Source organism: Haemaphysalis longicornis, unplaced genomic scaffold (assembly GCF_048455015.1).
Source record: "Haemaphysalis longicornis isolate Haplotype H1 unplaced genomic scaffold, Haemaphysalis longicornis Haplotype H1 scaffold_8, whole genome shotgun sequence".
In the NCBI taxonomy this organism is placed as follows: Eukaryota; Metazoa; Arthropoda; class Arachnida; order Ixodida; family Ixodidae; genus Haemaphysalis; species Haemaphysalis longicornis.
In genome coordinates this window covers 96,932,853-96,945,889 of record NW_027526445.1, presented here as the reverse complement: position 1 = coordinate 96,945,889, position 13,037 = coordinate 96,932,853, and the positions used below count along the sequence as shown (strand labels likewise).

The 13,037-nt window shown below is 48.0% G+C and overlaps 1 protein-coding gene across 1 annotated transcript in view; it reads left to right on the top strand.

Moving 5' to 3' along the window:
* Window positions 1–5,769: 5,769 nt before the first annotated feature.
* The window catches only part of LOC144150037 (uncharacterized), a 44,548-nt gene continuing 37,280 nt past the window's right edge, over window positions 5,770–13,037 (top strand). Inside the window, exons 1-3 of the mRNA XM_077681834.1 lie at window positions 5,770–5,927; window positions 6,101–6,235; window positions 9,433–9,573. Coding sequence (XP_077537960.1) covers window positions 5,864–5,927; window positions 6,101–6,235; window positions 9,433–9,573 — 340 coding nt within the window. The 5' untranslated portion in view covers window positions 5,770–5,863. The remainder of the gene's footprint in view (window positions 5,928–6,100; window positions 6,236–9,432; window positions 9,574–13,037) is intronic.

Genomic DNA, 13,037 nt, shown 5'->3' with positions numbered 1-13,037 from the left:
CATTCCGTTTCACGATGGGTACAAGCCCCGCATTTTCGGTGCGATGCAAAATGTTTATTAAGCGGGTTGATGTGTCACACCCCACCTCTAAGCCGACCTGAAAGATAAATTCCCCTTGTTGACAAAAAGAATGTGCAGAATTGAGTGAAGGAAATATTTTATGGTAAAAAAAATCAAGTGTGTTGGAAAAAATTTATTGGAATTGGGGGGGCTTGAACCAGGGTCGTTGTGTCTCCGTAGGGCATCTGAAATGGCGTTAGCATTCCATAGGCCATCTGAAATGGCCTACGGAAGATGTGTGTTAGTAGCCTGTATCAAGATGTTATTGACACAGAAGCATTGATTAATCTAGCAGGTCGAATATCCAGTGTAAACAAGCGACCGCAGATGATGAATTCAGTTGAATAGATCACTGGGTTAATTTGGGTCAGGGCAGGAATCTAACCGCGGGCCTTTGCAATGATGACGATTAGGGAACGGGTTCAGTAATTCAACACAAATAGTTTTGCATTCGCTACATCATAAGGGCCACTTAGGTGCCCCCATAATGTTTCCTTACATTTTGTCAAAAAAAAAAAATGTGGTTTCTTGTGGGAACTGTTTGCTGCATTGGGCCATCACATAAAATTAAAAACATTAATTTGTTCTGCTACAGGCATGTTCCACCGGACAGAGGCCGCTGTGAGCGCAGCACTTTCCCCGCTAAAGTTATCTGCAGCGCATGTTAGGGCATTGAAACAGGAGTAGCCGTGTCTCGAGCAGTTATCACGCACTGCCTGCAGCATGCCATGCCAACGATCTATGGGGCTGACGCTGAGACACGGTGTAAGTAAACAAAGACGGCGGTGGTCAATGCATCGGTTCCTACCTGCCATTTGTATTATACGCAATCTGATTGGTCGGCTACAATATGAACATCTATTTTCGTCTGCGCCACTTAAACTGTTCGTTCTTCTCGGCCTTGTTATCATGACGTTACCTGAGATGTCTTCTTTGTGTTGACGCCCGTGCGTGCACTCGTGATAATTTCTGCTGTTGCTGTCTAAGACAAGGCGCCGACACTTACGTAATATGAATGCTACGAACCGAGCACGTGATATGCGTGGCATCTTTCCTACAAAAAATGATCCCCCAAACCACCAGGATATAGAAAACGGCACTGCTGCTACCGAGGCAAACATCAGCGCAACATACCTATGGCGGCCAGCTCGCCAGTAAAAAATATTTCTACTAATACACCTGTCAAAAAAAAAAAAAAAAAAGCAAGCCTACATACGAAGCATGCAGGCCGAATTTATGTGTGAAAATATTTACTTCGGAAACTTTGTCATTTACCTGTATCTTAGCTACGCAAAATTTAACCCTCGATTAGGGCTCACTGTGTAAAGGGGACTTATACCAGTTTGACCCAACAAACAGAGCTAAAAATGAGCCTGTCATTAACCTTCAAACCTATTTCATAATTCAATGTAGTTAGAGCGAGAGCTAAGGTAAGTGTGTCAAAGAAGAAATTTAGAGGCTTCGTGCCAGTTGCTATTTTTCTGACTTTGTTCTTAAATGCATCTTAAATAAATACTTGCAACAGCACCAAGTCGCCAGGCAATAGTATCACGGCAAGGTTAAAAAGCAAGGGGGCCAGGACAGACCCCTGAGGCACACCACGGCAAGGCTGGAAGGAACTGATGGAGCTCCGTTGAGACAGATGAATGCTAACATGCAGTTAACACATTGGTAACAATGTTTTTAGTTCTAGTCCATATTACATCACTTCTGCTGATATTACACCACTGCAACGGGAAATCTGAAAGTTCTTCAAGTTTTCTTTCCTTTTTTTTTTTTCCAGTTAGAGAATGTCTTTCATGGCTGGAATGGAGCTGAGTGAGTTCTTTCAGACTGAACCAAGTTATATTTTGTCTTCATGCCGGCCTTTAAATCTCAATATGCGTTCTTTCGATTGCTGCCGAGCTACCATAAAGAAGCAAGCAGAGGTCAGTAGTTTTGCCGCCTGTTCATAAGAACATATACGGGGATGACGATGACACAGGTGGCAGTTATGTTTGTTTGGGTATGTGTCATTCACCAAGGGACATCATCATCATCATCGTCAATTGCGTCTGGCACGGCATTGGCCTTACACATGTCTTGCAGAACCATTTTACTTTCCACCGTCAGAGAATGTGCCCAGACCTAGGGAAAAAAAATTGCACCATCTTCTCGTAGGGGAACCCTGAGTAGTATGCGAAGCAGGCATGGGGTCGATTCAAGTGCCCATTAGTTTTCAGTTTGTCGTTTCTGTGAGGTTGAGGTACACAGCTACCGTTATATTTACCCTTTGGTTTCCATGGTAACTACCACACTTTTCACTTACCGGAACTACGAAATGGGAAATTGCGTTGACCCCATGTCTGTTTCGCATACTACTCAGGTTTCCCCTACGGGAAGATGGTGTAATTTTATTGGAGGGGGGTGGGAGGTGTTAGAGTGGAGAGGCATTAAAGAGAGAGAGAGAGAGAGAGAAACGTTTTACGTGGTGAGGCTGTCTTTATTTAGGCATTATCATCAACATGTTCAACGTGGGTTTTTTTTTTTTTTTAATTCGAAAGTTTGCCCTGCGGCATAACGGTGCACGATTCACAGGTACACGAACAAGTTTGCTTCTCGTATATAGTCCAGAAGGTGCCGATGACATGGTCCATGAACCCAGCGCTGCAGGTCTGGAGGGCGGCCAGGGTGGAGGCCGGTTGCACGAAGGTGCTGTAATCGGATCTGATGCAGTTCGGGGCAGGTCCACAGCAGATGCTGCACATTCACATTCTGTACGGCGGAGTCGCAGAATGGGCAGGTAGATTCGTATGGGCCACGGTACTGCGATGGCCAAGAGGCAGTCACAGACGGCGTAAGGGCCATCCCAACGCGTATTCTCCGCAGTGCCGCCTCCTCTCGGCAAGTTAAGTCACCAGGGAGGTTTGAACCACATGGGGGTATGACGGCTCGCGTGGTGCGCCGGAGAATTTCCTTCTGTTGTGCCAGGTTGGATCTTCGGGGAAAAGTGGCAGTGGTCGCATCAAGGTATGCGGGCGACTAGCCGTGTCTGCCTCCCTACTGCCGGGTACAGCTGAACGGGGTACCCATATTCTATGCGGATCTGCAGTAGAGTGCTTCGTGCTAAGTGGTGAATGGCATCAGCGAACGCTGCAGCTTGTGTTACGCGGCATATGTCGTGGATGGCTTGCGTAGAGTCTGTGCGTATTATTAGTCGACAGTATGGTATGGCCCTGCCTGGACAATAGGCAGTATTGCGGCCATCCCATCGTGTACCGCTGCTAGTTCAGCAAGATACGCTGGTGGCATCGGGTTAGCTTCATAAGAGCAACATTGGTCCACCTCTGGTAGCTGGGGGCAGATGAGTGCAGTGTGCACCATGCCGTTTTTGACGCTGGCGTCTACATATGCAATTGCCGTTTCTGCGTCTGGGCTATGTAGGCGAGAGTTGGGCCGTGGCCTGGCGAGGTACCGGGTGACGGAGGCGACCGATTGGTTTGTTGTCTGTTAACTGTACTCGCTGCCACGGAGGAATGTTTGAACCTTTCACAGTGGTACTTGGTACAACGTACCCCATGTACCGGGCTACCGCAGCGGCGGCACCGGTCATCGAGATTTTACAGGCCCGGGCAGAGCGGCGTTGGTGCACCAGCTCATCAATCATCAATCGAATTGAGTTGGGCCTCCCCCTGCAGAGTTGGTATTGGGGTCATTCGGGGTAGTCCAGTAATGGCCCGCATGGCATCCCAGTTGATGGCTTCGAAGCGATCCCAGTCCCTCAACGTGAGATGGTGGAATTGAGCCTGGTACACGAGTCTGGGTTGCAACACTGACCACACAAGGAGGCGAGCAACACTGGTGCGCGACCCGCCAGCCTTCGTCGCCATTCGACGTATCAAGTGTATTGTCCGTGCGGCGCGATCCTTCGCACTCTTCACCCATGGAGCCGCGGACCCAGACGAGGCAACATCAAGGCCCAGCACACGAATAGTTCGGACCTCCTGTAGAGGTTGTTGATGAATAAACAACTGGACAGGCCGTTTCTCAAGTCGGCGTCGCCCATGTTTGTTAGTCACTGACATGTATGACGTTTTCTCTTCCGATAGTTCAAGTCCTACTTGGGCGCACCAGGAATCAGTCATATTTAACGCCGTTTGTAGCGCGTTTTCTAGTTTTCTAGGACAGAGATGTCAGGATGCACGGACCACATAGTAATGTCGTCAGCATACATGATGTAATACGCGTCAGGTATCTCCGCCAACCGCCAAGCTAGGGGAAGCAAGGCGATATTGAACAATACCGGCGCCAACACAGAGCCCTGTGGAACACACGGTGCGATGTGAAGTGTCCTGTAGCCTTCCCGGCCAAGCGAAGGGTGAAGGTTCTGCTTTGATTATAACTGCCTTGTGGTCTGTGAAATGTAGACGACGATGAAACATCGAAGGCGCGTGAAGCGTGCTTGTCTCGTGCCGGCCCAGGAGGACACTGGCAACACTGTCGCTCCAGGAGGCATAGAAGGGACCGGGCGTTCAGCAAGCCGAGCATGCATGCGCAAGGGGGGGGGGGGGGGGGGGGGGGTGGACGGCGCAACGATGACTACGACAAGGGAGGGACATAGCCCCCACCATGAGATGCTTCGCATCTAAAAATTGGAAAAAAATTTTGGGGGTAAATAAGAAAATAAACAACCTTACATGACGTCACACTTATTGTGCAAAAAGTACATAGTTTTACATAAATTATGGATACGTATTCATCACGTCATCAAAATTGACCAATCACCATTTACAGCCCACGTACATCACGGCTAAAAACCTGCGCCTGTAACTACGCGAGCACAGCAATTGAAGAGAAGAACCCGCCGCGGTGGCTCAGTGGCTAAGGCGTTGCGCTGCTGAGCACGAGGTCGCGGGTTCGATTCCCGGCCGCGGCGGCCGCTTTTCTGATGGAGGCGAAAAGCAAAAACGCCCGTGTGTACGAGATTTCGGCGCACGATAAAGGTCCCCAGGTGGTCAAAATTAATCCGGAGCCCTCCACTACGGCGCGCCTCATCGCCTGCGTTGCGTCGGCGCGTTAAACCCCACAATCAATCAAATCAATCAATTGAAGAGAAGAAAGAAAGTTGGATGCAAGTGCACGTGTATGGCACGTGGTTGGCCGCTGGTGCAACGCGAGTGCTTCAACTGAGGAGTTAATTGAATAAATTTAAGCCTGCCGATTAACATTTTAATTAATACCCAGCCACAATATATATGCATGCGGAAAACCTTGACCTAGCTCCTTGTTCAAATTATCGCTTTTAAAAAAAAATAATTCACGGTCTCCAACCACTTCTGTACATATGGAAGTACTGGTAATAACAAATTGCTGTCAAAATTTAATTACGCCGGACAGCTGCCGAAGCCTTTCTTTCTTTCTTTCTGACGTAAATTAATTCGGTCACACTTCAACGTTATGATTTTGCTTTGAATTCCTTCTGGAGTTGAACATTCTGGCGTGGCCTAGAAAATTTCAACTAAGCTAACTGCCGGGTAAAAGTTCGGCAAGTTCGGCTTGCCCGCGCGACTACAGTGTTATGTGGCGCGGCGGTCTTGCGCAGTAAGATCGCGCTGACGAAAAATTATGCTCTCACCGGTACATTGAACTAATTCGCGACAAAAGAGTGACTTCATAATTAAGCCGTTTTGATTAGATTGATGGAGGCATTTTTTCTTCGGTTACGTTTTTGCAAGTGCGAAACTGGACACGGCGTCCGAGCGGCCGCACAGCTGATTCCCGCACGTCTGTTTCTAGCAGCTATGTGTAGTAGGAAACCTAATAAATGTACAAAATATACGTTAAGGTAGCACTCGTGTGTTTTGCAGCATTGCTTGCGTTCACCCACGGTACGTATCGTTTCGTACTTCGCTAGAAAGAAAAGCGGAAAGCCGCGGAACCGAGCTCTTCGGGGACCTTTGGTGCCCGGTTTCCCACTGACAGTTAGTCCTAGCAGCTCCTGCGTGCGTTACGGTGAAGCAGTGTTTACATGTCTCGGTGGTGCGCTTGGCGATCGTCGCAGGCGACTTTCCCGAATGCGACGACACTCACTCCTGCAACAAGCACGACAAACATGCCGTATGCAGCGACGGGGCCTGCGTGTGCGTCAACGGAACCCACAGAGACCTCGCTAGCAAAGTTCTCAAGTGCGACCCGGGTGAGAATTTGTGTTCCCTCTCGCCGAGTTGCGCGTGCGTCTGTCTGCGTTCTCTGACTATTTGTTATGTTCCGGTTTTTAATTTCCACCGGGATCCCGTTCGGGGCGGGAGTTTGTTCTACTACAGTAGCTCCAAATATGCCTCTCGGTGTTCGTTACGTGTTTGGGTTTTTCCAGCCTGCAGTTCGATCGACGCGACCTAGAAAAACCTCCGTGCAACCGTTTGGGGGTTTATGGCTTATTTAGCGACCTATTACTTGCATTACCATGTAAGAGTTCATCCAATCAGCTCCGAAGCCGTAGCGCCAACAAACTTAATTGGGACATCTTTCCGTATCTGTTAAAGGCGAAGAATGTGGAAGTAGAACGCGAAAATTGCCGTCTTGAGTGGAAAGTCCGCTCGTATTTGTGTAGTTCAAATCATGGAGAAAATTCGTGCGCGTGAAAAAATCATCTGATCAATGAAAAAAGTTGATGCCTGTGATCCTTTCGAAGGAATCGTTGTATACATAGATTGCGGACGAAATTTCGTCGCCATACAGACGAACACACGGCGGTTGCATTCATCGCGCAGTGTGTCCTCTCATTTGTTTGGCCGTCCAGTGTAATTCTCGGGCAGTGCAAGACTGCTATGGCAATGGAAAATCTATGGAAAAAAAAAAAGATGTGGCACCTCTCTGGGGAAGTTCTGAGTGGACAAAAATTACGAATAAAAGAGGCCAAGTGCTTTGAAACCTTCGACAATGGGATTCTGTTCCTAGTTCTAGTAAAGGCACGTACCAAATGACAAATGGCAACTGTTAACGGGGCCGTGGAGAGAATATCGTGCCTTGGCCATTGCACTTCCAGTGAAAACGACGTTCTCACTCCCACTGATGAGGCGATCATTTCCTCCACAGCGCACATCACATCCTAACTCTGCTTTAAGTTGCTGCAGCGTGCATGTAGATGAGCCCATTCCATTGAAAATTGTGTCCATGCCTTATTGAAGACAAGACTTTTCTGCCCTTTCCGGCTGCTCACGTCGTGTCGCACTTCTAGTTTCACTTGGCATCAATAGTCAGGATTACAAGGGCGTTGCCACCTGAAACTAACATTGGAATGGTTCCGCGGACATCGGTGGGGTGGGGTGGCGTGAAGTGCTAAGTACCAACAGGCAGAATCATTGGCATCACAAATAATCTTGCATTACCAGCACAATCCCGACACACTGTGCCAAACCAAGATGCAAAGGGGGGGGGGGGGGAAGGGGGGGGGTGGGGGCTCGTGGCTATATTAGCCTGACATACATTCAGTCACAGGTTCTTGCTGTAACGAGAAACTGTCCATATTGGCTGAAAAGTCGATCTAATTGGCTTAATCTTCACTGGCACGTAAAGAGTGGCTGTAACCTTTGTACGGGGTCTGTACCCTCCCCTGTGTTTCTTGGCTGTTGGGCATGCCATGTGGAGAGTGACGTCTATGCTTATCGGGCATTCTGCCACATGCCAAGGGGGGCGGGTACTGAGGCGAAGTGAAGAGTTTGAAATCCAATGCTTAGTTGAAGCAGTGCTCTGGCGACGGTGCTTTGAAAAGCTTATGGAATGCACGATAGTGGTTACAGCCCAGCAGGGAATGTCACGTTGAATGAAGACTTTGAAATTGTACTCAAGGAACCAGAGTGTATTTGCCTTGAAGGACCAACTTAATCTCCCCCCTCTCACCCAATGCAGGCAGTTTTCAAGAATAACTTTTTTTCACACCCTGTACCATTATCCAACACCGTTCGCTCGCAAATTTATCCTTCTGGCATCCTATAAGTCTGCACGCACCGACCAGGCCAATTTTTGCCCGAACAAACAAATATCAGAAATCATCACTTGAATTGGCAGTGAATAAATGGAATTCTTTACCAAGTAGCCTAGTGGATCGAACAGACGCCTGTTCTTTTCAAACCGCACTCGTCGCATTTTTAGCAATTCAAAATGCTCTGTAACTTGTCTTTTATCATGCGTACCTTTTCTAGGCTGCAAATGTGTGCTTCTGCTTTTGAAATGCCAGATTTTCTGCCACTTTTAGACTTCTTGTTTTCGGATATGATATTTAACGCTGTGTTTTGCAATTTTATTGTGTACTTCTTGTGTTTTTATGGTATTCCAATTGCACTTTTGTTATGTCGATTCTTTTCTTTTTGTGATATTGTATGCTTCGTCAGCTTTCAACTCACTCCCCCTCATGTAATGCCCACTTGGGCCCTTGGGTACCTAGATAAATAAATAAATAAATGACATAAAATTAAAACGTATATATCGAAGTCACCTTTGTGTCATGTCGTTTCCATTGTAACCCAATTTAACAAGCCTTGTGTCACATTATGAGACGTGAACATGTTGTTATGACCTCAAGTGGCAGACACCAGAAGCGATAAGCTAGGCACTAAGCTTCCAGAGAGTAGCAACAAACAGCATTCAGTCTGCTTCCTGAGGAATGACGTTCAATACTGGTCGTGGTACCACCCGCCGCGGTGGCTCAGTGGCTAAGGCGTTGTGCTGCTGAGCCCAAGGACACGACTTGAAACCCCGGCTGCAGCGACTGCTTTTCTGATGAGGGTGAAAAGCAAAAAACACTCATGTCAGGATTTTACCATCATCGTCATCAGCCCATCTATGCCCACCGCAGGGCAAAGGCCTCTCCCATTAATCTCCAATTACCCCGGTCCTGTGCCAACTGCGACCAATTTATCCCCGTAAACTTCATCTCATCTGCCCACCTAACCTTCTGCCACCCCCTGCAACGCTTGCCTTCTCTACGGATCCACTCTGTTGCCCTTAATGACCAACGGTTATCTTTGCCTTCGCCTTACATGCCCTGCCTGCGTCCATTTCTTCGTAATTTCCGCTAATATGTCCTTAACACGTGTTTGTTCTTTAACCCACACCGCTCTGTTTTCATCCCTCATTGTTACACTTATCATCTTCCATTACACCTATCAGCTATCGCCGAGAATTCGGTGCAGGTTAAAGATGCCCGGGTGGTCGAGATTAATTGGGAGCCCTCCACTACAGCGTTCCTCATAGGCCAGGTGTGGCTTCGACGTATTAAACCCCACAATCAATCAATCAACCAATACTTGTGCAAGCGTTGATCTCGCTTAAGTTGCATTTGAAGCAGGACGTGAGCATTGCACCATGTCTTCCTCCTCCCTTCCCCCATGTCAGGACGTCAGCTGAACGAGAGCTGCCGCTCCTCGTCGGAATGTGCCAAAGTGGACGAGCTGTCCCGGTGCGACGCCGGGGTGTGCCGCTGCCGGCCAGGGAGCCACGAAGCCCCCACGCCCCTGGGACCCAAGTGCTTCCAAGGTGGGCAGCACACGCTGGTACCCCTTTCGTTACAGAGAAATATACAGTACAATCCCTCGTTAACTCAATCACAAAATCCACTGAACATTTCGAGAGTGGAGTTCTGTGTTAAGCGAAATGCCGAAAATTTGGGGCCAGGTCACTGATATAAGAGTTGGTGCTAGTAACAAAAGCTCCACTGCACACACACACACACACGCACGCAGAGAGAAAGAAAGAAAGACAGAGAAGCTTTAGTGAGCAGTGAAAAGGTTAGCCCCACAAACGGTGGGGCTTGCTACCTTAGATGGGGGTGAATATAGGGAGGCAGAAAAAGAAAAGAAACGGGGAAGAAGTACGTAGTAACAATGAATAAAAGGAAGGAGAAAAGGAAATCAGTTGATACATAGAAAAATTCACAGCATTAGGAGAAAAAAAAAAGAAATCTGAGGATCTCGAGGTTAAGGAACCTCAAGTAATCCTGACTCAGACAAAAAAGGGGAGCTTTTGTAATACAGGCAAAGTGATCCGCAGGAAACACAAAATTTATTGTTGCGGAAGAAAGAACTGCATGATGCTCGCCTGTTTGGTCTTTGCATGTTGCCCAGAAAGGCGTGCGTGGGCTGCTCAACGCATCGCATCAAACGTTGCTTGCCACCGCTACATTTATCTTGTTGCGAAGCAGGTGCAGCACGTTTTTCGTTCCTGCTATTGCGTGCACTTCTCGAGGCTCTTTGCTGTCCGCATGATCAGCTGCAACATCCACAGCATTCCAGTAACTGGGACTTGGGCCTCGTACAGCACGGAAATTTGCCATTCACGACTGCGTTTGGCATGTAGTGGGCGCTAAGTGTTCAAACGGAGATCTTATCAGCTGCTGGTAGCAGACGTTGCCTTGTGTCCTCTCTGTCAACATTTCGAGATATCTGTGGTCCCCCGTCAAAACTGTTTCAAGATACAGGGGTGCAAATACATAACATCTTTGTGAAGTAAATGCACGGTGAAATAGGGTTTCAACTTAGCCAATATTTTGAGATATCCGAGTTCGAGTTATCAAGGCATTACTGTAAATGATGCTCGACGGCAGTCTCTTCCATTGCGAGTTTGAAATTGTGATCTATTGGTTTTCAGTGGGTGCATGTGATATGTTGGCAGGAATACATGGTGAATTATGACGATGTGACAAGCAGAGAAAGTTCGGGGAGGTTGCAAGTGCTGCTGAAAAGCTGACAAATGTAAGAGAAACAGCTGACGGAAAGGCATTTTTTTAAAGCCGACTGCAACGAAAATTTACCAGCCCCAAATTCTGCATCAACGGGAGGTATACACCGCTTAGGTCTCTTGTGACCTAATTTTTTAAACTCCACACGTGCGCCGTACTTTCATTATAACTGTTCGAAAACGCGCCACTTCAGCCGATGCAGCACCTAGCGGAATGTCGCCACAACTTGTCGCCACTGTGGCAAACTTCCGGATGTGACGTGCCAGTCAGGACTCCCGTGCGGCCGTCGTCTCTCCTCAGTAGCCCTTTTACGTGTGGCCTCATGCGAGTGAGCAGCGTAATTCGTGCCTCTTGCGTGAATAATCGCTTTCACACTTTCCTGAAATGAGAGAAAATGAAGAAGCTGTGGTTTGCGGAGAGAAAAAGAGCAAACTCATAGAGTTGCTTGTTTGCCGTGGCCGCCTGCTGGTCGACGCGAGCCGATACGCTGTCAGCAAGCGACTACAGCAGTTACACAATGGCTGATTTCAGGGTTGGAGCGGCCACAGCAGGCTCTAAGTCGACTATACGAGCACGCGAGACCCGAGTACGGCCTACGCGAGACAGTATTCTCCAGGCGCAGCTGGTTGGTACGTCGGGCGAGTGAACAAGTACAGCACCTGTGCGGCACACTGCAAGGTCGCGGCCAACCGGCTCTAAGAGTGCGCAATAAGCGAGAACGGCCGACACGAGATGATTCTGTGTCGTCGTGACCGGTCGGGGTGCGAACTAGTATGGCAGCTAGCTGTGTGGTGCACTGCACAGTCGCGGCCGGTCGACTCATTGAGAGCACGAGTGGTGTGAGTACGGCCGACGCAAGGCGATAAGCTGTTACCACTGTTGTCGCGGCAGGTCAGGGTGCGAAGAAGTACAGCACGCGGTGCGCTGCATGTAATTGATTCAGTTCAAACAACTTCGTCAAAAAATAAATTAAAAACCAGCCACGTTTGGCAACATTGTTCTCGCTGATTAGAAAGGAAATGGTTTGGCAGAGTGGGTAATAGCAAGGTAAGCAGCATTGAGTCTTGAGTAAGGGCACTGTTTCACAACAGCAGCGAAGAGACTGCAGTGCTTTCATTGGTGCATGTCTTTTTATATAGGTGTGCATCGTTATCCAAAGATTTGGCGCCGGAGCCCTGCTAACAGAACAAAACTGCCCATGTAAACAAGAAGTAATGAAATTCTGGATTTGAACTTGGATAATAGCACGCTAGCCGGCATGTTTCGGCACTTTGCTCCCATGGAAGCTATTCTTTCTTTTATTTTCTGTTCTTACAAATGCAGGATGGTTCGATCAGCACAGTTAATATGCCCTGTGCCGGCTGCCATCTTGCGCTCAGCACTGCGTTTTGTGCCTATTTTGTGTGCCTTGCGATGCCTGTGTACCTTTCACCGGACGACTATAGGTGCATCTCAGCAGCTCACAGTGAAGCAACAATGCTTGCACTGACTTCCCATACTTTTTTCGCACATGTTTTGAGTTTTCGAAGAAACGGACGACCCGAAACACAACAAGTGCGTCATCTTGTCGCAGGCAGCCATGGGAGAATCTGCCCACTGCGCCTACTCGATTCCTGAGTTGGGCATCACTTTTGGCTGGTCGTAATGGCCACCTTTTTTTCCCAGTTTTGGTTTGCAAAAGAGCATTTGTGGTCTTTGTTTGCAATGCAGCAACGCATATTTGGGCCTCCAGATTTTGCACGTAGCACATTTTAAAGTAATGGTACCCCGAAACAGTGCATTTAGGCAGCCGAGAATTTCGTTGCAGTTGGCTTCACTGCAAAAGCGGTGAAGGCATCTCTGGCAGCAGAATGGCTCCCAAACCCACGTCGTTGGAATGCATTGCATACAGTGGCGGCTTGTTAGCAGTCGTATTGTTAGCAATATCATCCATGTGATCCTGGTCCTCTGCCAACACGCTAATGCAGATACTCTAATAAAACATAACACGCACCAATTTATTCGCAAAGTTCAAGGGGGTTGCTTGTAGCAAAATATTTTGAGAAGCACTCAGCGGCATTCAATTAGACATTAATGCTTTCACATGCACAAGTAGAAGCTCGTAGGTGTCCTTTTAAAGTATAACACTGCTTGTTGTTGGTAGGGCCTGTGATGTGCGAGTGTTGCTTGGGCTTCACTTTGTAAGCTTGAACTTTTATTAGCTAATCTCAGACAAACAGGGACCCAAGCTAGGAGGACAGTACAGGTGCTATTATATTCAGTC